Source organism: Momordica charantia, assembly GCF_013281855.1.
Source record: "Momordica charantia cultivar OHB3-1 chromosome 6 unlocalized genomic scaffold, Mcharantia_2.0 BLBB01000006.1, whole genome shotgun sequence".
NCBI lineage: Eukaryota > Viridiplantae > Streptophyta > Magnoliopsida > Cucurbitales > Cucurbitaceae > Momordica > Momordica charantia.
Window position 1 is genome coordinate 1,771,852 of NW_028275164.1, and position 25,364 is coordinate 1,797,215.

Consider the following 25,364-nt stretch of genomic DNA (forward strand, 5'->3'; position numbering starts at 1 on the left):
TGAGCCTCCATTTACAGAAAGACCATTCAGTTTGATATGGGATCGTTAAGACTATGAGTCTATAACTAGAGAAAAGGGAGTAGAAACATTTACACCAAGAGCTAATAACAAAACTCTATCATAGAATCCATTGAACGGAAGACATTTATCATTGAAGGTCCGGTTGTTTCTTTCAACCCAAATACTCTATAGGAAGACTCTAATCATCGGCATCCATATAATTCCATCCTCCTTATTGAGGGGATGACCCACCAAAGCCTGGTGAAGCAGAATCTTCGGATTTGTGTGAAGGGGAAAGCACCAACCAAAGCAAGACCTGATTCTGTTCCAAAAATCCAAAGGGAAATCACAAGATATAAAAAGATGGCGACTTCTTCTAAGCACATGTGGCAGCAATTTGGTGAGATGGCTAGGGAGGGATTTTTTCCATTGTATTCTGTCATGAGTGTTGATTGAAGTGTGGCAAAGCTGCTCCCAAGAAATATGGCACACTCGAGCTGTCTTGTTTGTGGATAGATCAAAAAGGCTGGGGTGAGCCAAAGTCTGGGGGGAAGACAGTAACTATTTATCATGGCAAATGATTTTTAAAAAAAGTAAGAAACAATACATTTCATTTAAGAAATAGAAAGTACAAGAAACGGGAGATAAGGTATGAATCATCTTGGAACGAAAGTACCTCTCTGTCTCTCCCTCCCTCTTGACATGGTATTTTTAGTATTTACAAACAAGTCTCTTGAGTCTCCACTAGTTATTAAAGGAGAAGACAAATAAGCTCTTGACATGGTACTTTTACTCTCCACGAAGCTACATGAAATTTATGATTTATTATTCATATGCATGTTTTGCTTGTTCTGAAGGCTGAGGATAGAGCTCACAGGCGAGGGCAGACCAAGGCAGTCAACATATACATTTTCTGTGCCAAGGTTTTCATTATGCTTACAAACTATGTGAACGATTTTCCTTGAGAATCATGTGAACTGCTTTGTGCTGATTATTTTATGTTACACAGGATACGCTAGATGAGTCTCACTGGCAAAACTTGAACAAGAGTTTGCGCTGCATTACCTCAACGACTGATGGAAAATATGATGCAATTCAAGAAATAGCGGTGATTATTGCCATACTTCAACATTATATGATGAATCTTGTTTTATATTTGTGGTTTGAATTTCAGGATATTATTTTCTTTTCTCAATAAAAATCTAAAGAGATGGTGTTATAATGTTTGTTTTCAGTTATAATTATTCATCAAACATTGAGATTTTTATTATTGCTTCTGCATTATATTTTTATCACTTTCATTTTCTCAACAGGTGTTTATGTGACTCCCTTGGCTTCCCTTTTGTTATTTCACTACCTTCAATGAAATAATTTCATCTGTAAAAATTACATAAAAAAATGTAAAATATACCCCTTTTCTTGGTTTTATTTTCATTTATTATATTTTATGCAATCTGATCAAAGGTCAACATGTGCTATGAAATCTCATTTTATGTTAGTGGACTGTGAACAGGTAGAACATGTTTCTTATCTAGAAGCTTGTGGCAGAAGTAGTAGAAATTCTGAGAGTCAGCTGAATGCAGCAACATGCGCTGAACTCACCTCAGAAGTAACAAGAGCTCAAGGCGATGACTCCTTGAAGGTTGAAGTAAATGATGAGTTGAATGCTCCATTGAAGGTTGAAATAAGAGATGAGTTGAATGCTAAAACTGATTGTCCATCTGATAAATATGGTGACATTGAGATTACAGCTCAAACAGATAGCATAGCTATTAAGGTAATGTGTTACACATTAAAAGGAGGAAAAATCTCCCCACTTGCAGGTTTCAATTTCAAGACATATATTTTGAATTTTCAGTTTAGCTTCTGTTGCAGAGATGATTCGTTTAAATTTACTTCTTGAATAGGATGACATGTTATCTGTCCAACTAAACAAGGATTCCCTCTCATTGGGAAAATTGAAAGAGAATATAACTGAAGTTGACCCCCGAAGCCCTGAAAGAGTTCCTTGTCCTGGATTGGATAAGCATAGTGGAGAGAAGGATCAAGCACAGAAGGTGGAGTATTGATAGGAATTATTGAAACACTTGTATTTCATATCTTGACTGTCCAGGTGTTAATAGGTTTCAGAATGCAGGAAGGGAAGTTATGTTCTGGAGCATCGAAGGTTGATAATGGTGAACCCCATCTGACCATTGAGCCCAAAAAACATTTCTCAAACCATGTTCATGTTTTGCGGTTTGAGGTACTTTGGTTTGTCATAATCATTTATTCTTCTTTAGATTACCTGAATGTTCATATTGCCTATGGCTGATGGATTGTGCTGTTCAATAAGTTAACTGGTCAAATTGTACTTCATTCACGTTGATTACTCCAGGGGAGCTCTACTCTTCTTTCATCAGAAGTTTGATCTAGAAAAGTTTTCATATTGAATTTTATGATGCATTGGTGCTTGCTTATCTTTGAATATAGATACGATGGAAATATTTTCTACAGGAACCGAATATTATGAATAATGAAATATTAAAGAGAAGGTAGGAAAGCCAAACCCCTGGCAAAAGAAGATTACAAAAATTTCTTTGCCAAAGGATCATTATGACTACAGTTATTAAACGGAGAACAAAATCATAGTTAAAATTTAGGATTGGAATCATAGCTAAAATTTTTTAAGCTTCACACCTGAGGTTTATCTTTGGAAGAGATTGTCTAGCTACATTAAACCATTGGTTTGTTCTATTCTTCTCAAACAGCCCAAACTTAGATAGAAATAACAACTATCTATTTTTGCCTTTAGGAACTACTAGCTTGTGCTTGGTTTCCTTGATTTTTAACTCTTAGTTCTCTTTCTTATTTAAAATAAAATTCATTTTGGTTGTTGATTTGTAATGCTCTCTTCAATGTAGTCAATATTCTGTTCATGGTGGATCCTTCAACCTTAATGGGAAATAATTATATCCTTGGATAAAAGATTTTCCCATTCAAAACTATATGCTAAAATTTTTTGACATAATTATTCACAAGGATCTGTGGATGAGATGACTTGAAACTCTGCATATAACAAGCAATTCATCGTGAGTCTTATTTGGGAAAAGATTGTAACAAACGCAGTAAAATTTGTTACCAGATTCTACCATCCCTTTAATGGTTTGAAAAGAGATCTTTTATTCAATCTATTAAGTGCTTCCCTTGTTTTTCTTTTGATGCATTGGATCTTAAGTACACAACTGATAGAAAAATGGTTCACCTTCATTTTTCAGGTTAGTCAGTATACAGGAAGGGTCCACTTGTATACATGTGTACCTGGGATAGACTTGCGACCAAGGCCACTGTTTCTGAATTTCCGACCAGAAGAAGTTGAATTATTAGACTGTTCTGTTGATGATACTGAAAAAACAGATTTCAATTTGGATGTTACGTCCTACAAGCATGCTCTTCTGGAATTTCTCAATGAATGGCGTAATTTAAGACCCATTGAGCAAAGAAAGTTACATGGAAAGCCGCTGCAACTTCCTTTAGATGTTGAGCTGTGCTACTTGAAGGAAAGCACCAACCACAATGCAGATGTATGTCAATTTTAATCTGAGTAAGATTTTTCCTAGATGTAGTTCAGTGTAGGCCTACTCCCTTTCATGTAGTCTGGCCAGTTTAAATAAGCTACTCCATCTTAAGTTGATATGGTTAATTTATTATTTATATCATTTATAATGCGTCTTACATGTGGACTTATGATACAGTGCGAGTATAACGAGGGCCTAATACTTTTTTATTTTAATTGGTACAAAGTGGTCACTGGGCAAGATATAAATTTGGAATCGCTACTTTTATATGCTATAACTAACTAGTAACTATAGATGCTTCTGTTCAGAATGGGATGGATCCCATCACCACAATTCAACACTAATGATTGCATCTCTCCAATGTAGGGAATGTTAAAGGGTAAAAGTTTGCGGCGTACAACACCACTCGATGACATTAGCGGACCATTACCATCTTCTGCTGTGTGGAAACTGGTCCGATTATGCTCTGGCTCGGGAAAAAGAAAGAAAGAATATACTCAGGGTTGGAAACTGACAGATGAACCTCTTTGTAAACTGTGTCAAACACCATGCCAGTAAGTCCATTTCTTTACTTTTGTAAGTTGTAAATTCTTTGATCAAACTTAAATTGTTTCTCAACTTTCAGGGGCATAAATGCAAAGACGCCTGAATTTCTTGAAGATCTTTTCTGTAATCTTGGCTGTTATGAAGAATACCGCGTCAGGATTAGTAGCACATCCCTCCGTCGGGTGAGAATATCAACCATTTATATTTATCCATCATTGGTTATCTCCAGTTTAACATGTGTGGTAGTGGGGTAAAATGTCGACCTGCATGTCGAATGACTATTAGTAAGACGTGTTTGTGCAAGTTGCATGTGTTAAGGCTTGACAACATCTTGCTCCTCTGCTATACCAGCACGCAAAAGAACCATTTTTCTAAGTTATCTAACTGTTAATAACTAGTAATATATCGTATATGAATTCTTTTGGATCTAGTTATACTTTCAAAATAATGATTTGGCGAGCCAAACAATTTTATAAGCAAGTGTTGAGGCTCGACGACAGATTGCACCTAAAAATTATAAATTATTTAATCGTGTGTTCGATCTTTTAAGTCCAACTTTTATCGTGATCTTTTTATTCTGAATATCCACAATGATGCTTCTATCGACATTTTTACGTACACGGATACATGTGATGTGGGAGTATATAGCTATATCATTTCTTTTATTTTTATATTATTCAATTATCAAATACACATGGATATCAAAAAAATATTATTCAATTATCAAATGCTTGAAATACCAGGAACTGTTTCAAATGGAGCATGGTGTCTGCTCAAATTGTCATTTGGACTGTCATAAGCTTGTAAAGCACATAAAACCTTTGTCCTTGGACATGCGGCGTGATTATATTGAGAAAGTAGCACCTAATTTGGCGAGCCGTAAAAAATTGTAAGTCTTTCAAGCAGTTGGAGTGTTGATGTTTGTTTGCATATTTTGAGGTTGCCGTTATATGATTTCCTTTTCTTGTCAATTATGTTCGCATGTGGAAAAAAAAAAAAAAAAAAAAAAAAAAATTCCCATGTGGTAAATTGTGAATGTCTACCGTTCAAATAATTTGGTAGATAAGTATGCAGTAAATATCGATGTGTTGTACTGAGTTCGTGGAGCCGAGATTCCATGGTTACTGATGTCGAAGAGTGGTTTCTATTTTCTGAGTTCTGACATTAACTCTTCTCGTCTGGAAGGCTTGAAAAAATTGTGAATAATCCAACTGAGGGTAACGCATGGAATGCTGACCACATTGTTCCTGTTTACCGAGGTGGAGGTATGGAACATTTTATCTTGAATTTTATATATTAAATATCGTCCATATGCTTCTAGTTTAGGTTCCAAAATTATACAGCGTCAGGACTATGGTCAAAATCATTTCGAAAATGGGCTGTGGGCTACGTCCTAGCATGCTCATCCTTTTTCCTTCTATGTTTTGAAAAGTAGAAACAAAACATTTAAATATGGAAGTAAACAATGGAGTAGTGCAAGAATAATGTCCATTAGAGAACTAGAAGGAAAATAGGATCCCTTTACCAAGCGCACATTTTTTTTTTTTTTATGAGAATCAATTTCATTGATAGTATAAAATTACAAACCTCCCCAATCCAAGGGAGCTACAACCCTTTACCAAGCTTTAGAAGTAAAGATCTCAATGTTAGTAGCTAAACTGAGCAGGACATCATGGGTAAAATTCTCAAGATGGTCCAAATTCAGGAGCGAGATACCAAAGTCTCCCTATTCTAATGGCATCTCATTTGTCTCTTGTTTTTATCTTTTATCTCTCTCTCACTCTCTCACTCTCTCAGAAGTTCGTATCTTTGAATATTTTTTTTTCCCTTTTCATAATCAATGAAAAGTTCGTTTCTTGTTAGGGAAAAAAGGTGTTGGTAGCATTTGGATAAGATTCCAGTGAGACTAAATAGGTGAGGGAAAAGAGAGATTAGAGGATGTGACGATCCAATCAATTTTATTAGAAGGAAAAAGATTCTCAATGTCACTCATCTTTGAGAGTTTGATCCATAGAAGAATACAGTAAGGTTCACTTTAAGAGAAGAATTTTTTTACGGGCTAGGCAATGACCATATCGGAATTCAACCCATAGGATGTAACCCTTATTTCACACATGGTTTCATTGTACTACAGACTATCTCGATCCTCTACAATGTTTCAAGCCCATGAATAATTTAAGAATGCTATTGTTTAACAATAACCAAATAATTTGAACCACTAAACAGTTTGCAATATTCTCAGCTTTCTATTTGGTCCTTTTACTGGGTATATGAATTTGTGGTGATTGATTAGTCTGAGTTCTGTTCACCACTGAAGGTGAATGCAGGCTAGAGAATATGAGGACCCTTTGTGTGGCATGTCATTCTGATGTAACAGCTGAACAACGTGCTGAACGACGATTAGTTCGGCTTAAGGCTAAGAAACAACTTAGAGACACTATCACTCATCTTAAGAAAGGTGGAAATACTGAAAGGACAGATAACAACATTCAGGTTTGTTCTCGTTGTATTAGTTCTCTATGAAGTTTACTTCAAACAAATATACCTAATTAAATTATACGGATATACTTCTATAAAGTAGCTGATGGTCTGGAAATAAATTACAGAATCAAGTACATGATGTGCAAGAGAATGTAGTTGATGATCAGCTAATCTTGGTGAAGGTTCCCGGAAGTTCTTACTCCAAAGACGACTTCTTAGACAATGATACTAAGAACCCTGGAGAGTCCAGAGGAGCTTAGAGGACAAGATCCTGTTGTTTACATTCTTCGAGCAGGAAATGCTTCTTATCAGTTATCACTCCACATTTGTTGTATTTTTGTCAGCCATAGCTGGGTTTTGTATGTATTTTGAAGTCGGAGTTGACGTCTCAATCCCAGCTCCAACACATCGCCAGCTCCAACACATTGCCAGAAAAGTCGCAGCTAATCGCCTCCGGTGGACTTGACTGGCAGGAAAATCTGTGCTGTATGTGCTAACTACCAATTGCACAGATTTGAGATGTTGCTCAATCCCAACCATACCCATTGTTTGAACTTGCAAGTTTATGATACTTGCTCGTTCCAATTGTAGTTTTGTAACAACTCTTTGTGTAACTATAGTTCTATCTAATGTAATTGCTTGATGGGTTCAAATTCTGGGCACTTCCAGTAATTAGTTCCCACGCCTGTTAAAAATTCATATGTACAAACACTTGTTCCTTCCTACATCTGGTAGTCAGTAGATTAAATGAAAGAATACAATCACATTCTTTCCTTCATGCTGTATAATAGAGCTGAAAACTTATTCCATTGTATTGATGACGACTATAACCTTTGAGTTTGTTGGCATAGTAAGTCTTGAAAGTTCTTGTAACCAGTTAGCTGTGCTTGATTTCTTGACATCATGACCAAAAAAGCTCGGCTGAAACAAATATGAAATCAAATCTGAGTTTAGACTGGGATAATAAGATTTGCCGAAATCTGTTCACAAACAATTTCTTTGTACTATAATTACTTCTTTCATAAAAGAAAGGTTAAAACCCTCATTTTTCTTGAGCAAAATTGTTATATGACTGAAATTATGTACAAAAATCTGATTAAGATTCATGACAAACCCGGAGAATCCCACATCAAGCTTCTCTTTTCATTCATCTACAGTAGTGGGAGTGCCAGCCGAAAAGAACTGCTCTGCTCTCTCAATGAAACTGCTAGGAATTCTATAATGCAACATCACAGATGCAACTTCTAAAGCTGGTTGATTGTTCTTCAAAACTATTTCATCAGATGCTTTAGCTGATCTGTTGTCTCTCTGGCTTCTTATTTTATTACTCCTACTGCTATTCCCTGAGGAACCTCCTCCAGGTCTTCCTAAAGAAATCCTTGTGGTTCTGCTGACATTGCGGCTGGCTCTAAGGGTACTGTCCATTTGAGGTTTTCTAAACTCAGTACCGTTCGGGTTACATTCATTAGCAGATTCATCGTTCTCTAGTGTTGAAATGGATTGAACAGCAGATACTGACAGATTATTTTTGCAGGATCTCAATAATGAGAGTAGCATGTCTATACTTAGTTCTTGCTGAACAACGGACTTGTTCTGCTCATACCCATAACAGGCAGCAACCAGTGTGCTAGCCAAGACCGGCATCAATTCGGGGTCACTGAAGAACACGAATGGCAGGTCACACACCTAAACACACAAATCTCATTCGTCAAATTTCATGAAAATAAGAAACTCGAAGGGATGGGATCTGTATGGTAGTATACTAACCTTGTGGAGTATGGTAGGACTCTTTCCCCAGCAAAGAACTTCTTGATTCTCAGGATGGAACAAAGCAAAATGGCCAAGAATAGACAAAGACTCGAGAAGAAGAAGACCAATCTGAGGAACAATAAGCAGGTTTCAAACATAAAATTAAACAACAGTAAATAATGGTGCAAATAGTTAAAAGGGATAAATTTTTTTTTTTAGTACAACAAATAGAGGAGGGGGATTCGAACTCATGACCTCGTGATCAGAAATGTGTCAACTACCACTGAGCTAGGCTCATGTTGACAAAGGGATAAATTATTATTAATATATATATATTTATATCCATAAGTGTCAACCTAGCTTATAAACACCTCAACTAATCTCACAGGATAATTGTCCGACCCTATCTCACTGGATAATTGTCCGATCCTACTACATTTGGTATCCAAGAGAAATCGTAGGATAATACTGACTGCAATACATATATGTAGGAACCAACCTTGAAGATAGATTGCAGAGGACCTGTATCAGCGGACATGCATAGCACCTTGAAAAGATAAGTCTTAGTAAAGCACAGCAGACAGACTGTGGCTGACTTCGGTCCCCTATCAGCTGGGTGATTAGTTTCCCCAAACTTATTTCTAAAAGAGCTAAGAAAGTTCTTCATTCCACTAACTTATTTCTGAAAGAGCTTCTCTAGACTAAAGAAAGTTCTTCCTCCCACTACTGTGGTGTCCAAGTCCAGTCCAATCTGCCTATCAGTGGAATGTACAGTACAACTTGGCCAATTCACCAAGGTTCTCGTATCAATTACCAAATAATCAAATTAGCCACAGCCAATTTTTCTCCACCATGTGAATAAGTGTGTTCCTACAATTAACACTAGCTTGTAGAAAGTAGTACACATGAATTACCTGATCACTAGGAGCTGTCCACTTGCTTGAGCAATGCGAGAGAAGGAAACTCATCAAATGGAAAAACTCCATTTTCAGGTCTGGCCTAGCCTGAAGTAAAATGAGGATACAGCTGCTAGTTAGCTTGGTGCTAAAGATCTAGTAATTAATAACTGTTCTTGTGAAGAGTTGGTAATTGTTATCTAAAGACCAAAATCCAACAAAGCACTTTATAACTAAGCTCGAGAGATTGAATATAGTTAGACGAAGTTTCAATTAAAACAATGCCCAACTTACTAGCATTCGCTGCACAAATTTAAGATCCAGAAATGCCAGATTGTTCAACACCTTCAGCACACCAGTAGCAACATCTTCAAAATTAGATGGAAGGATGTATGAGGCCTGAAACATAACGAACATAATAAACAATCAATTAGTGCATTTGAACAAACTCATATATGTGTAACTTGAAAACATCACAAACAGCAGCTAAACTTCAAAATATAGCTACTTAAATGTAACTATGAGAATAACTGATGTAATATGTAAAATGGACCTACATAAACACACTACATCAAGGGGTTCCAGGATAAACAATAATAAAAAAAATAATGATTTTAAGATAATGGGCAAGATGGAAGTGAAGAAACAATGGATTCCAGTCTCCATGACTCGAATAAATAGAAAACTATAATAGGTGCAGAAGCTAACATGTACATTGACTGTTAAAGCTCTTACGAGTTGTTTAAAAATAAAAATTAGCTCAGAGAAATAACGCATTTGACAAGTCTCTAACCTGTTCGGATGATAATCTATTGTTTGCTTGCAGCAATACAGCGGTTAATAAAGATAGGAGACCAACAATACCAGTATCAGATATAGCAGACAATAGATATGCTATAGGTGGTTTCAATTTTGTAATATTTTTTATCCTTCGGTCAGATACAAGATCCACCGGTTGTCTCTGATCCCCTTGGGATACAAAAGGTTTCAAGATAACTTCACTATCTTGTGGTTCATTCTGGACGAGACTAACACCATTTGCCTCAATTGAGGAATCCATCTGCTCCCTCTGACCACCATCACCGGATATCGTCCCATTGTTTTTCTTTTGCTCAAATGATTCACCATCCAATTTATCTATAGCAATTTTTGGTTTTTGTACAATTTTACAACCATTTAAAGCAAATTCTGAAGGGCTATTATCTTCAGTGAAACCAGTTCCATGAAAATCTCTAGACTCAGCAGAAATAGCAATTCCACTTTCATCTCCTACCACTGCTTCACTAGCTGGTAATATACAATTAATGGTACTTTCAGTACCCGGTCTTGATGTTAAAACCACCAGAAGACGTATGCTTAAGAGAATGGAAGAAGGAAATGGGGACCCTTCCACCTGAGGTCTATCATAAAGCGCAAAAAGATCGCGAAGCCGGTGAATAACCTGGTAGGCAACCAATAGTTCTAACAAACCATCCCACATTTGAAGTTGTGGTCCTTCAGGGCTTACATGACCAATTATTGTTGTGATGGTCCACAAAGATCCATCCAGTACTTCAGAGCTTGACTCAAAATTTTCAATAGACGTTTTGCTTGATGGAAGCACATTACCAGGCGCATTAACAGAAGCTGCAATCTTAATGTAATTCTCAAGGGCTGTTGATAGCATTGGAATGATTGGTGGCAAGAGATTCTGCGCAAGAAAGTAACTTTTGTTTGCAGATGCTGATAATACTACCCTTAGCAATTTTAGAAGGTGTATCATCACTTGACAGGCTTCTGGTTTAGATGTGTGAGAAGCAGGAAGAGCAGAAGCAATAAAGTCAAGTAAGCCTGCTTGGCGAGAAGCTTGCAGCTCAAGTTCCCTTCCATCCAAGTACTATAAAACAAAAACTGTCAAATACAACAACATATAACACAAAAACACACAAGTCAAATAGACAAGAAATTATTTTTCTTTTAGGAAAAAAAAAGCACACCAAGCTATCTTTAGCATAAAGACATGCTATGAAACAATTCTAAGTGACAATCCTCAAGCGAACGAATAAGAGTTATGCACAGATAAAAGCTGCAAGCTGTAAGTGACATCAATGATGAATCACTACAAGTACGACCAGAAAAAAAATATACAATAATCCAGCTAAGATTGAAAATACCACTTCTCACGTTTTGACATCAAATTACTTTAAATCCATGAAATTGATACTGCAATGGTCCAGCTTCCAACATATCGTATGCCAACTTATAAGAACCATAATCTTCTCCTGCTTATAATTAATTACAAAAGCATATATCTCATAAAATTGTCTTCTCTAGAGAGTAACAGACCCTACAAACAAGTAGATGATGGACAGGATGCAGAAATGGGGAATTCACACTGTTCAACTGTAATATACAATGTAATAATTTATATGTACACAAGCAACAAAATTGTAAGATATTTCTCAAAAAAAAAACTCCACCCCACCCCCTAAAATAGAATATTGGCGTTCGATAGTACCTTGATCATTTCAGCAATTATCAGCCCTAAACTTGCAGCTCCTTCTTTTCTTGCCTGGCGAAGTTTTTGAAGTTCTTGAAGCCATCTTCCTATTTTTGCCCTTGCAGTTCCTATGGATGTTCTATATCCAATTCCAACATTTTCAGCTCCAGTAATGGGCTCAATAAATTCATACTTTAGAGCCATAAGCCTCTGTCGGATTCTTTTGATCCTTCGTTTCATGTGCTGTTGCATTGTAGTCTTACCCATTGCAAGATCAGAACCCAAGTCAGAGCTACTTGGTCCCTGCTCGTCACAATTATTATTTGATGTCAATCTACTCTGAGCATCCTTATGCATATATCGTCGCAGCAAGGGTGAAGATTGGTCCCTAAAATCCATAGAAGCCCTCTCTCGTATTTGCTCCAAATAAAACTTTCGACGTTGTTCACTTTCACTAAGTCGCTCGGCCAATTTCTGGGCCATAAGTTCAGCTTCTTCTTGTTGGGCTCTTGCTCTTTCCTCTTTTCTGCGAAGCTGTTCCATGGACCTCGCCTCCCTCGCTGCACTTGATGCTTTTCGCTCTTCTTCCCTTCGAACATGAGCCTCTTCCTTTTTCCTCTGTGTTTCAGCAAGGCGCTGCAATTTTTCAGCTTCAATCAATTTCTTCCGTTCTAACACTGCTTCTTCTCTAGCCATATCTTCTTTTTGTTTAATTTTCATTACCTGAAGCTTTTCAGCTCTCCTTAATTCAGAACCGTGAAGCTTCTGCCGCAGCATAATCTTTTTATTTTCTTCATTTAAGGAGGTGATGAAACGAACTTCATTAACCTTACTACTTTCATCGCCAGCTCTCTTCACAACTTGAGCTAGGAAAGCTTCATGCCGAGATTCACTACGCTGGTGGCGAGCATACATTCCCTCCCGTAATTTCATAGTGCGTACAGCCTGCCATTCATTAACACGATTTAATTTCTCCGAGGTACGCTGCAGCTTCTGAACCCTTTCATTTTCTAATTCACTTCTAATTTTCATCGCACGAGCATGCTTTTCTTCTGCTTCTCTTTTCACATCTAAAGAAGTTTTCTTCTTCTTGTCAGGTGACATTAGCTTATCATGCAGCACACGTACGCGCTCAGCACTTTTCCTGCTCATACCTGGCAAATGTGAAACACGGGAACTTGTACGAACAGATGATGAAAGTATGTCTTCCCAATTCCTCTTCTCTTTCCATGCATCCATTGACTTCCGAGCAGCCAAGTTCCTCTTCTCCTTTTCCTTATCTTTTTCAGGAACATTTGCTTGTCTTTTCTCACACGTGCCTTCTGCTAGAGCCCTTTCTTTTTTAGGAAGTAACCTTTCCACATCCAATTCAAGTTGCTCTCGCTTAAATTTTACAGCAAGAGGCGGCTTGGATGAATTTATAGAAGACAAGGAATTCTGTGGACGGGAACGTCCATTTTGGACAGCATTAACCTTGTCAGTACAAATTGACTCAATATTCTTTTCTTTTCCACTAAGGCTCCCTGGAGTGAGATCTGCACCTCTATTTTCTGTTGTCTTTAATGCTGAATCGTCAGCATTGGACAGTATATTATCTATCATAGATGTTTTCTTCATTTGATCCATACGCTGAGGACTAAGACACTCAGTCCCAGGGAGTTTTTTGCTTGATTCAAGCATGCTGGCTCTTTCTTGCCGAATTTTCTTAAACGCCTCAAGTGATGATGATAAAATCTCTGCTTTATGAGGAGAATTTGTCATTCTTCGAACCTGCATTTATTATTTCATAACTGGATTTCAAATTTCAGAGCAAGATTAATTGATACACTAGACGAGAAAAAGATGTGGTTTACTATTTCAAACAAACAGATCGTGATAATAGATCACATGCAAGGGAGGGGTCGCAATTGCGATCTTCCATATGAACTACTGAGTCACAATTCAAGACTCAAGAACTATTCAAGTATATAAGCAAGAATAGCATTGTGCGCTAAATCTTAACATAATAAGGCAAATTCCACATATCACTCATGAACTGTAGTATTGTAATTGCTACAATTGCAACGGTTGTAATTGTAAAATTAAATTTTGAACCCTTCCGTTGCCCCAGTTAAAAATTTCATCTGATGAGAGAGAAAATTTTCTCTCTCTAAAAATTGTTTCTTCCTCTTTCAACTACACTCGTCTCTAAAAAAAAGTCTCTACCACCCTCATCTCTCCACAAAAAAAAGGTCTCTTTTTCTCTCTGTAACACACTCTCTCTATAAAATTCTCTCTTCCTCTCTTGAACAAGGGTTCTCTCTAAAGATGTTCTATCTTTTCCTCTCCCAGCAATTTGATCCAACTCCATCTACAATATTCAATCCAACTACCAATGCGTTATGGTGGCATTCTGCAAGCTAATTTTGAACCTTCCATGAACTTATGGAAATAAAAATTAAAACATTCCTGCCAAGTGATTTGTGGTGACATCTGGCATGATGAATATGCTATAAAGATCAAATTATTCCAATGCGAGCTTAGCCACAAGCTCACGAAAGCATCAACACGTGTAATATGATCCAAAAGAGGTTTCCATCACAAGCCTTCTCTCCTGGTTGGTGGGTGTGCGTAATGTTCAAAATGAATGCTAAGACCACTCCCAAAGAGAAAGTTTTCCCTTGTGCCTCCTATTGACTTAAATTGAAAAGTGAGTAGATTTTTAGCAATTTCCCACCCAAGTTCTCTACTTCTAACCAAAGCCTTTTATTTCCAAACCACATTCAAGGAATCCCAACTCATATCATAATATACATTTCTGATATCAATCTTAAAGTTGAATCCTCCTTAATTGCAGACCCTATAGTTTTCAATAGCGTTTGTAGCAGCAATAAGAAACTCATTGGAACTGTTCACCCACCACAATAGCGCCTTGGATAGTCAAGATGATAGAAGGCAACACTTGATCTACTTCATTAATTGCTAGTAGGTATTTTAAGAAGCTAGTCAATAATCTAATTTCTTCTTGATTTCTCAGGGTGGAGAAAAATAGAGGTCTCATACATGGTGGAATCAATCATGCCTTTCCTAGAAATTCAATGAACGCCCCAAGTGAATGTAGATTAATGAAATTCCAACTACTCTTGGAATTAGCAAACAAAAATCAAATGGTCGCCCTCAGGTTGAAAAAGTCAGTTTCTTGGTCTAGGTCTCTCCAACCAGCCTCTCACTTACCTGTACAGGCTACCGACCCAAGCCATAGCTATTGAAGAAAGGTTTATGGCTTTGGAAGAAAGCATAAATGGAGCAGACAAAGTAAACCACCTCACCTTACATCTCTCTGTAATTTGTAGCCAAACTAGCATCCTCATGAGTTGGGAAATAAAATTCCTGTCTTTTCAAAAACTAGTGAAACTTTAAAATATGTTCCTCCCTCAAGACCATGCTAAAACTAAAATTATAAACCCCATACCTAATCAAACTATCCAAGGCTAGATTCTATTTAAGATTCCTTGCTTTTGTTTAAATTCCAATCTCTCAAAGCAGACTGAAGCTAATTATTTTGAGAGAGGTGTGACCAAAATTTTCAAGATCTTCTGGTTCATTAAGAAGGGAACAAAAGAAGAGTTAAAAGGCCAGAAACAGAAAATGAAAAAGAAGGTAAATAGAGATAACTGCCAAAAGTTTCCTACTGTTGGCATACAATAAAAGTATTTTGAATATCATATTTTCCCAAGTTCTTTTAGAAAGAAGCATCAAAACAAGCAAAAATCACAGAACAAAAACCAATCACTGGAAGTGCAGGAGTAAATATATGGTATGGAAGTGCAGGAGTAAATATATGGTATACTTATATTTGCAAAAGTGAAGCTATTGCCAATCACAGAATCTGACAGTCGCTTGGCAGTAAAAACAGACATGTTCAAGCTCACCTCCCAAGAGAGAGCATGTGGCCTACAATGGTCACTCTTCATAGTGATTGGCATCCCATCAACAGACTGCGAAGACAACCTCTTTACCTCTTCAAACTCCTCCACCCTAGCATTTAGTTCTTTAAAATCAGATGCAGCCTCTTCAAGAACAAGAATAGCTTCTTTCATCTGTTCCAAGTCACATTCAAGTTCACAAAGGAGATAAAGTTCATCTACAGCACGATTAAGATTCTCAAATAGGAAGCACCAGAGCCGCTGCCTAAACCTTTCTTTACTTTCACCAGTCTCGCCTTCACTGGGGACACTCACAACTTGCACATTCAACTTATCAGTATGAGTTCCACTGCCATGTTCAATTTGAGCATCTTCAACGAAATCACAGGAACCCCCTGAATTTTCATGTCCACTAGTTTCAGTCGAAACTAACTCAACATCCTGAACAATCAATGGTGAGCTAGAAAACCCATTCTTACCTGCTGCTTCATGGAGCTCTAGAATTTCTACCTCAGGTAACTCAGCAGCCTTCTTGACTTTTGGCTCAATTCCAGCTTCTTCACGAGTGGGAGAATTAAAACTTGAACTGTGATCATTTACAATTTTGTTGTGTTCAGTACCTATATCCTTGCAATTTGAGTCATCAGTAACCGTACAGACAATTGCTTCATCATGACTCGGTAATTCCAGATCTTCAATAAATTTTTTATTTGAATCTTGATGGCTAACTCTCCATAATTTTTCCTCATTAGTTGATAAAAGTGCCTGATGGGAGGCCTCCCCTTGTCTGACTGATAGTGCTACCAAATTTTTCACTTGGGTATCTAGGGAAGAAGAGACGTGTGAAACCAAGTCATGCTTAACCTCATTCTTTGCAGAAACAGCTAGATCAACCTCTCCAATATTACCAAACTTAATTTCAACTCCATTAGCACTGTTATTCAATACCAAACTATCATCCTCTATATCACCCCATTTTATCTTTTGAACCGCTCCAGGCATATCATTGCGTGGGACTTTCTCACAATCTCCACTTCCACCATGAGAATCCATAATGTGCAAAACGGATGCCTTGGGGTATTCAGCATCTTGTTTGATCATGCATTTTTCAGGGCAGTTTGAACCTTCGTTGTCTCCAATTGATGTAGTAACAGAATTCTCATTATTACTCTGGGTCCGTATAGCATAGCTTCCTCCTGATGCCGGAGAATGGGACTTGGACCTGTCATTTCGGGCGTTTTTATTCACCGAATGTAGACTGCGCAAAGAATTAGATGAATTTTTTCCTGAAATTCCTCCAACCCAACTCTGTAGGGAAAACTTAGAGCTACTCCTATGCTTCTGGGCAACAAAGTAGACAAATTAACGCCAAGGTTAGCTTCGCCACCACAAATATATATGATACAATTAGAGCATTATAGCCAGGAACATAAAATAAATAAGCATGAACCCAGTACTACCCAAAGGTGGAGGAAACCGAACATTTATATCAAAGAATTGGCTGAAAAGCCAATGAAATGGATAATATTGATGTTAAAAGAAGGGAGCAAAAAGTTCGACATTATATCATATAGTGCATGTAATTCAATTTTCGACAAGAGTGAATAAAAATGCTTTGCATAACATTACAGCACCTCGAGAAGGAAAGAAGAGCCCAACACATATCCAAGTCTATTTGGACTCCTATGCCGGTAAAATTTCTAGAGCACCTACATTACAAACAAATAACTCTGTCGCTCAAGTTTTCATCTAATAACAAAACATAATCTTAAGATGCAATAAAATAACCCAAATGAAATAAACCGGGTCTGATGTCCCAAAATTTTAGACTGATTATTGAAACAGAGAGAGTGGCTAACAATCTTTTTTGCACCGACAAACCAGAACTTCGTAGAAGATAAACTCCTTATATCTCCGGGAAAGAAAAATGATAACAAAGGGATTCACATAGAAGAAATCGGTGGGCTCCGGAGACCTGTTCAAATGTCTGAGAGAATTGTTTCTCTATTCATTTCACAGCTTTCTCATCGACAAATAAGAACCGTTCATCTCCCTCAACCCACTCCCCAACCGTAAGAAAGGAAGAAGAATAAAACTTAGCCGATAAAGAGACGAGAGTTGGCACCTTTTTCACCTCGAACCATCCTGATCCCTGATCATCCCCTCCGCCGCTGTTCTCCATCTCTAATTGATCAAAACCCGGATGTCATTTTTTCAAATATACAGAACTAAAATAAACAGTATATCAAAATCGTGCAGTAATACCAATTCTTCCCATGAGTCGTAAAACCAAAGCTAACCTTCCTAATTCTACGGCGTCGCAAATCATTAAAAAATGGAAATTAGTTGAACCGATCACATCTATAAACAACCGAGACGGCGGAGAACGCCCACATGACTGCTCTTCAAGAAAATCGAAAAATACAAAAAGTGGGTCGGATTATTCATGCGGAATAATCGGAGTTCCAGTTAGCCCGTGGAACAATGCAATGAATAAATTATCGTGATACGTGGAATTGAAAAACGTAGGTGGCAGTGGCAGGTGGCGAAGGTTTTTCTAGGGCTTTATATATATTCAATAGATTGAATAGACAAACAAGAGAGGAGGGAAAAGTAGGTACGAATTTTAATATTATATGACACAGAAAACGAGGAAGAAGAAGAACTGAAGGGAGAAGGTGGGGCGCGCATGATCGAACAACTTCTCGTTTTTCAACACAGAGGGGTCCCTTTCTTCTGACATAGGACTGCGTAATTCAATCAAATTTCCTTTAAATTGGAAAAATGCGACAGTAGATTTCAACCATCGGAAAACGATCAGTGTTCGAACATTGGAGAAAGGAATGAGACAATCTTGTTCTTGTTCTTGTACTTGTTCGTTCTTCCCCGTAATCAGTAGCGGTGGTTTATCATACCGAAGTTGTGTGTACTGCCAACGAAATACAGATATTATGTCTATGTATACGTATACCTCACTTTTTTTTATGGTATTTATTTACATTTTTATGTAACAGTTCTTTTTTTTTTTTTTTTGCCTTTTGTTAATTTTTAATTCTGTTTTTGTTTTCCATGCAATTCTTGGGTTTTTTTAGTGGACATCAAGTGATGGGTTGGATTAATTTATTTTAGAGCTTTAAATGTTTTTAACTTCATTTTTAAAAAGTATATGTATGCTTGATCAATTAATTCATGAGATTTCTTTACCTGATTTTTATATTTTCATTTAAATAGGTTATTTATTTGATGTTGTTTATTATAAATTCTTTATATCCAAAATTATAAAGTCTTATTTATAATTAATTACGAATGTAGAAATGAGTTAATGTTATTTTTAATTAAAATAATGATATATTCTAATATATTTTGACAATTCTATTATATTAATTAACAGTAAATAGTTAATATATTTTCCCATGACCACCGTTAATATATAATGTTATTAAACTTTATTGCTTTAATATTTAATAATACTTAATTATATTTAACAACTATATTGATACTAATTAATGATAACAAATTAAAATTAAACAATTTATAAATTAAATAAAATGTTGTATTTTTTTAAAAAATTACATAATCTAATAAAAGTTGTATAGTTTAGAATAGAAATTATTAAAATTAAAAATAAATCAATAAATTGTAAAATTGTAAAACATTTGATTAATTTTATGAATTTGACCTCTTTGGTCAAATAAAAAATCTTTAGTCGCCCCAAACCGGCAGTCCCTATCAAACAATTCTCTTCCCTCTAAAGATGAATTTATCAACAAATAAATAAAGAAAACTCGCAGAACAAATTGCTATTAGTCAGAAATTTATGAATCAGGTGGCGGGAGAAATCACTGCAAGAAAGATATCATAACCTACAGCTTAAGAAATAGGCTATAAGAAATAAAGGGAAAAAAAAAACGGGGGAAAAGCCGGTTAAAATATTACTTCATCCCTTTCGCTTCGTCGAGCAAATCCTCCATCTTCTCGGAAATCGTCTCTGTCGGCGCCACCACTCATCTTCCTCGCTTTGTTCCTACTCTCATGCAGTTTTTGCAGTTGCCACAACTCGTCTTCGCAGGTAATCTCTATTACAATTGATGTGGATTTCTTCTCTCCCATTGAATTAATATGGTACTCTTCATCTGGCTAGCACAGAGATTTCATAGTAACACTAGAAACCTAGGTTTTCTTCTAAAGTTCAAACCCGTAGGTCGGTGTTAGTGAAGTCCAGCGAAGAGGCTTATCTTGATTTTCTCTTCTGTTTTTGTTACTGAAAGTTCATTTTTTTGGTAATGGGTGTTGCTAGGTTTGGTGAATTCCAATTTAATTTTATTCCATTTTTATGATTTTTTTTTTTTTTGGCTGATGATTTTGTCGTATTCTTGTGTGCAGAAACTGTTTGGTGCTCAACCATGACTGTCACATCGAAGATTTTTGTCAACGATGGTAACAAATCCATTTAATGGAAAGTCTCATGAGTAGTATGATGAAATTCATTTTTACACTTTCAATGGAAGTTACAAAATACGTAAATTAACTAATTACTTAAAGTGGGTTGATTTTCTTGATTCAAACTATTTTCTTGGATGGTCATCTCAAAGAAGTTATGTGCAGAAAGTGAATTCTCGTAGATCTCTTTGCACTCTTGTACAATCTGTTGAAATACACCCATTTTTTTCTCATATTATTAATCAATTATCAACACAATTGTGATATTTTGTGATAACTAATGATGCATTTATTTTAAAGAGATTAGTTTCACTTTTGTAATTTTGCCATTGACTCATCTCACTTCTCTGTAATTTCTGTCTCTGCTTCTTGTTTGTATTATGAAGAATTCACACACATATATATATTTGGATTTTGGCCTAGTTTGATATCATTATTGGTTTTGGTTTTTGGTTTTTTCCCCTCCATATTTGGTTTCTTGTTTTTAGGAAACAAAAAACCCATAATTTATGATGATATTTTAAGTACCAAATATTCTATGGTCAGGTAACACCAATAGTTAAGTTTTTATTTAAAAAGTGACAAAAAAAAAAGTTAACCTGGTCACTGTTCCTTTATATGGTACGACATTTTTTATTGGTTATATATGTTTTATATTTACTATGGTTTAACATTTTCATGACTGAGTTGATCTTTAAAATTGATTTCTCGTAAGACTATGTTAAAATTGTAAATCCAGACTTCCTGCCATTTGGAAAACATTGGAAAGCATGCAATTGGGAAATGTGGTAGGCATATTCTCATTACTCACTAGATTTCCACTCTATAGAGATTGAAATGTAAAGTTCTTGTGCTTGATTTTTTTTTTCCTGTTTAGGGCCCATGGGTATTAAGTGCACTAAGTTGAAACTGGTTTTGTCTTCAATTTTTTATGGATTAATTATTTTATTCCAAATGATTTTCTTTTCAATTTTTCATAACTAAACAAGGCTTAAGAGAGACGAATGAAAAAAAAAAGAATAAGTAGTTGTCAATTGTTTTTCTTCAGTAAGCATGGAGTTACCTAGCTAGTAACTAAGTTTTATCCATTCTAAAAAAAAGGTAAAAAAATGGTCATGGAGATACTAATGAATGGTTCCATGAATCAAACAGAATTCCGATTACCAGCTGTCGTAGTAATTCTGGGGGAATGGTTTGGCTCGTAACTGTATTGCTGCCGGTGGGCAATAGGAAGAATGAAGATGTTGCTAAAACAGAGATACCTTGTGGGGAAAAGGATTACTTCCACCCTTACTGCTAGCTGTGGTTTACCATCTTTCTCTTCGAATTCCAAAGGTTTCGTTTACCTCTTCTTCTATTTTCTACACTGTTCTAATATGAAAACATGAATCTATTTGCGTTTATCTCCCTAATCTTCACTTACTCCCCAATTTCATTTGAATTCGCTGCTTCAATTGCAATTCTTTGCTGCCTCTGTCTCTTCCCCCTGCATACACTGAAAATTCTAATGAAATTGAGGACTTGGATTCTCTAGTCTTCTTCAGAAGCAAGTTACGGTAAGTAAACTCAGTATTTGGTGCCTTTGACTTAACACCATAGCAATAGCCATCTCATTTGCCACAACCATGCTATTGTAATGTAACACTGTGTGCTGAGCAGGTTCGTCCGCTTCTTGCGTCAGACCCTATGCCCATATTCTCCTTGCATTCTGCTCTTTGTTGCCTCAATGTAAATGCTGATCTGTTAATGATTTTTCATGTTCCATCTCCGTAATTAGCGATATTCATGCTTCCCTTGATATCGGATTTTAAATGCCCCTTCCACTTTCCCGTTAACTTTTTTTCCTCAAACTCTATTTCAGATTATCAAACCCTTTATCTCGTTCTTGAAGCTTGTAGACACTCATCAAATTCCAAAACTGCTATTGAAACGCATGCAAGAATTATTAAATTTGGATATGGAGACTACCCTACTCTCATCACTTCCCTAGTATCTACTTATCAACGTGCTGGTTGTCTTAATCATGTCAATCGACTTCTTGGTCTACTCTGCTCTAAGCATCTTGATTTAGTTGCAATGAACATATTCATTGAAAATTTTATGAAAATTGGGGAATATAAATTTGCTAAGAAGGTATTTTATAAAATGCCTTACCGTGATGTTATAACATGGAACTCAATAATTGGAGGTTGTGTGAAGAATGCATGCTATGAAGAGGCATTTAGATTCTTCAGTGAGATGCTGATCTCAAATATTCAGCCGGACGGATTTACATTTGCTTCCATACTGAAAGCAAGTGCACAGCTCGGAGCTCTAAGTAATGCTCAGAGTGTTCATGCTATAATGACAGAGAAAAAAGTTGAGCTTAATTCTATATTAAATTCTGCACTCATATACACGTACTCTAAGTGTGGTAGCATCCAAATTGCAAAAGAAATCTTTAGTAGCGTCCCTCACAGTGATATATCAGTTTGGAATGCAATGATAAAAGGCCTTGCAATTCATGGGCTTGCAATGGATGCATTACTGGTATTCTCAATGATGGAACGAGATAGTGTTCGGCCTGATGCTGTCACCTTTTTGGGTACTTTAACAGCCTGCAACCATGGTGGTTTAGTTGAACAGGGTCGTAAGTATTTTGATTGGATGAGAAGTCGTTATTCCATCGAGCCACAGCTTGAGCATTACGGAGTCATGGTTGATCTCTATAGCCGAGCTGGGTTTCTAGAAGAGGCCTATTCCACAATCAAGGCAATGCCAATAGAGCCAGATGTTGTCACATGGAGGACGCTTCTCAGTGGTTGTAAAATTTACAGAAATCAAGAACTCGCAGAAGTTGCTATTGCAAACATTTCTGATCTCAAGAGTGGAGATTATGTATTATTATCAAATATCTATTGTTCCTTCCATAGATGGGAGTATGCAGAAACAGTTAGAGAGATGATGAAACACAAGGGAGTTCGTAAGAATTGTGGAAAGAGCTGGATTGAGTTGGCAGGTAGCATTCACAAGTTCAAGTCAGGTGATCGATCACATCCAGAAATCAATGCAGTATACGAAGTGCTGGGCAGTTTGATCAAGAGAACTCGGTCGGAGGGATATATGCCTGTAACAGAATTCGTTTTTATGGACATCTCTGAGGAGGAAAAGGAAGAGAACTTATCATTTCATAGCGAAAAGTTGGCATTGGCCTATGCGATCCTGAAAACTAGTCCTGGGGAAAAAATTAGTATATCAAAGAACCTACGGATCTGTGATGATTGTCATAGATGGATAAAACTGGTTTCAAGAGTGCTTTGTAGAGTCATAGTAGTGAGGGATCGGATCCGGTTTCATCAATTTGAAGGTGGCATGTGTTCCTGTGGGGATTGTTGGTAGTTTGGTGTCAAGATACCAATTCCTAAGATCGACAGTTTGATCCCCCTTGCAATTGTTGAACTCAAAGAAGATACCAATAGTTACGTTGCTTTATTTGAGGCTGTTTACAACGATGGACTTTTGAAATGCATTCGCAAAGGTCGCATGGATCAAGTCAACTTGTCAACGAACTGATTATTTTTTCTTATTCTTGGGAAATTTATGTCATTTAACAGCACAACATGATGCATTGAGCTTACGCCTTGTATCTGGGGGAAACCAACAAAATTTCTGTTGAACCAGGCAGCAATTTTCAGAAGTTGTAACTGGAGGGTAGCCCTTTTTTCCTTTATTTTTCATGGGATTCTGATGCTTTCAGGTTTTTGTTCTTAAGTTATTAGCTTGGTCTGAGGCATGGATTATATCATATATGTGTGGGAGTGTCGCAACACCATGGTGGATGTTCTTTGAAGTTTATAACTTGAACAACAAGCTTTGTCGAGTACCCACAAGGAGGCTGAGAATAATATTGATCGAGAATGGACTGAAGTTTTGGGAGTTGAATGTGTGGACCATATTGAGTTCTACTTTGCCCCTTGGTTTATGATGCAAAGTTTTGGTACTGACTCTCTTTTATCATTTCTTTTTCCCGTTCCATGAACACCAAACTAGAATCTACTCCTCGTCCATCAAGTCGCCACCCAGCCTAACTGGTCATAATTATTTGATTCATTTATTCATGCATAACTATTATTGCTTACTTTTTTGGGATCTTCACTTCTCATAAAAGGAGACAAGCTGAAGCTGCTCACGTAAGAGAAGTTCCCAAATAGAATACCGGTAAGAATAATGTTACTAATTAACTTCTTTATTTCGTATGATCTCATAAATTTATTTTGATTTGGTACTAATTCAAATAAATTAAACAGGTGATTGTCGAGAAAGCTGGGAGGAGTGACATTGTTGACATTGACAAGAACAAGTACTATCTCTCTCTCTTCTCCTTCTTAACTGACAATTAAAAGTAATTGAAAGTAGATACTAGCGCATATGTTTGCAGCAGCTGCAGTAATATGTCGAATGAAAATAACGGAATGCTAGCATGTAGTTTGAATATCGAGGTTTGTTTCGGGAGTAAAAAGTTTAGAAGATTTGGAGTTCATGATGCTTGCTTCAATGCATATTGTAGGCTTCGGTGAAATTTAGTTGAAGATTGACTCAATGACTTACTTTCTTGTTTTTTTCTCTTTTGGGATTAGAAATGACGTGTATTTAAAAAGTTGTAGGTAGTACCAATTTCACGGCCGTGTGATAAAGTGACGATTGGTATGAACATTTTCTAGATTTATTTATGTTCATTTAACAAGGGTTATTGTTATTATTTCACTCTTGGTATTCACGTAACTATTTTCCATCTTTTTAAATATTTTTGTAGGTGAATGAAATGATATAAAAGCAAACGGGTTAAAACCCATTGTAATCTATAATTTATGAGCTCATTTTATTGGAAATTATTTTCTTGAATTTATGTAACTTTACTTCTATTGCAAACTATTGAATACATTATAATGCAAAATCTTCATTTATAAAGAAAATAATGATATATTTAATGTTTCACATATATATCTATATATATACATATATATATGTATATATATATATATATATATATATGTTTTTTTGTAGGCTTGTTCAACCATAATTTTTTTTTTTTAAGTTCTTGAGTAAGATCAAACTATACAAGTTTACCTAACAAACGCTATAAAAAATGTTAAACGCTATAAAAAAAGTCGACCATAAGAATTATAGCAATCAGAAAAATAATATAAAGATTTATAACAATGTAATATAAAAGCTATATATATATATATATAATAACTTAAATAAAAAGTAACTATAAGTTTTTGTTTTATAAAGAAGTAATTATAATTTTAAGATAGCACGAGTGTAGTTC

At 36.2% G+C, this 25,364-nt stretch overlaps 3 protein-coding genes across 21 annotated transcripts in view; 2 read left to right on the top strand and 1 right to left on the bottom strand.

Moving 5' to 3' along the window:
- The window catches only part of LOC111006916 (SNF2 domain-containing protein / helicase domain-containing protein / HNH endonuclease domain-containing protein), a 27,673-nt gene extending 20,213 nt beyond the window's left edge, over nt 1-7,460 (top strand). Inside the window, exons 13-24 of the mRNA XM_022279016.2 lie at nt 858-923; nt 1,010-1,108; nt 1,514-1,777; nt 1,908-2,057; nt 2,138-2,245; nt 3,258-3,563; nt 3,924-4,111; nt 4,183-4,285; nt 4,847-4,992; nt 5,289-5,368; nt 6,421-6,596; nt 6,710-7,460. Of these exons, the coding sequence (XP_022134708.1) occupies nt 858-923; nt 1,010-1,108; nt 1,514-1,777; nt 1,908-2,057; nt 2,138-2,245; nt 3,258-3,563; nt 3,924-4,111; nt 4,183-4,285; nt 4,847-4,992; nt 5,289-5,368; nt 6,421-6,596; nt 6,710-6,844 (1,821 nt within the window). The 3' untranslated portion in view covers nt 6,845-7,460. The remainder of the gene's footprint in view (nt 1-857; nt 924-1,009; nt 1,109-1,513; nt 1,778-1,907; nt 2,058-2,137; nt 2,246-3,257; nt 3,564-3,923; nt 4,112-4,182; nt 4,286-4,846; nt 4,993-5,288; nt 5,369-6,420; nt 6,597-6,709) is intronic.
- LOC111006915 (uncharacterized) lies at nt 6,578-18,534 on the bottom strand. 5 transcript variants are annotated; one of them, XM_088125050.1, is made up of 11 exons: nt 17,914-18,534; nt 17,739-17,797; nt 17,248-17,322; nt 15,620-16,954; nt 11,727-13,478; nt 10,023-11,105; nt 9,524-9,628; nt 9,248-9,337; nt 8,352-8,462; nt 7,699-8,270; nt 6,578-7,505 (listed from the first exon to the last, which is right to left on the bottom strand). In XM_088125050.1, the coding sequence occupies exons 4-10, from the start codon at nt 16,712-16,714 to the stop codon at nt 7,728-7,730; spliced, it is 4,779 nt and encodes a 1,592-aa protein (XP_087981176.1). In that variant the 5' UTR covers nt 16,715-16,954; nt 17,248-17,322; nt 17,739-17,797; nt 17,914-18,534; the 3' UTR covers nt 6,578-7,505; nt 7,699-7,727. The 5 variants fall into 5 exon arrangements, with proteins under 5 accessions (XP_087981176.1, XP_022134707.1, XP_087981177.1 ...); XM_022279015.2 differs by lacking the exon at nt 17,248-17,322 and having other exon boundaries at nt 15,620-16,008; nt 16,093-16,954; nt 17,879-18,534; XM_088125051.1 differs by having other exon boundaries at nt 17,879-18,534.
- Nucleotides 18,535-19,406: 872 nt separating this feature from the next.
- LOC111007183 (Tetratricopeptide repeat (TPR)-like superfamily protein) lies at nt 19,407-25,013 on the top strand. 15 transcript variants are annotated; one of them, XM_088125055.1, is made up of 7 exons: nt 19,407-19,682; nt 19,997-20,050; nt 21,206-21,388; nt 21,915-24,250; nt 24,340-24,392; nt 24,691-24,736; nt 24,846-25,013. In XM_088125055.1, exons 3-4 carry the CDS (start codon nt 21,289-21,291, stop codon nt 23,429-23,431), a joined length of 1,617 nt encoding a protein of 538 aa, XP_087981181.1. In that variant the 5' UTR covers nt 19,407-19,682; nt 19,997-20,050; nt 21,206-21,288; the 3' UTR covers nt 23,432-24,250; nt 24,340-24,392; nt 24,691-24,736; nt 24,846-25,013. The 15 variants fall into 15 exon arrangements, with proteins under 15 accessions (XP_087981181.1, XP_087981182.1, XP_087981186.1 ...); XM_088125056.1 differs by having other exon boundaries at nt 24,697-24,736; XM_088125060.1 differs by lacking the exon at nt 24,691-24,736 and having other exon boundaries at nt 21,915-24,029; nt 24,201-24,250.
- Nucleotides 25,014-25,364: the final 351 nt, after the last annotated feature.

Bases quoted from the DNA above. Each gene is read 5' to 3' on its own strand.
- LOC111007183 (XM_022279443.2), top strand. From the start codon at position 21,289: ATGAAGATGTTGCTAAAACAGAGATACCTTGTGGGGAAAAGGATTACT. The intron at 21,389-21,914 runs GTTTCGTTTACC...ACTCTATTTCAG, and splicing joins TTTCTCTTCGAATTCCAAAG to ATTATCAAACCCTTTATCTC.
- LOC111006915 (XM_022279013.2), bottom strand. From the start codon at position 17,942: ATGATTTGCGACGCCGTAGAATTAGGAAGGTTAGCTTTGGTTTTACGA. The intron at 17,798-17,878 runs GTATTACTGCAC...TTGATCAATTAG, and splicing joins ACGACTCATGGGAAGAATTG to AGATGGAGAACAGCGGCGGA. The intron at 13,479-15,619 runs GTGAGCTTGAAC...TAATAAATGCAG, and splicing joins CACATGCTCTCTCTTGGGAG to GTTCGAAGAATGACAAATTC.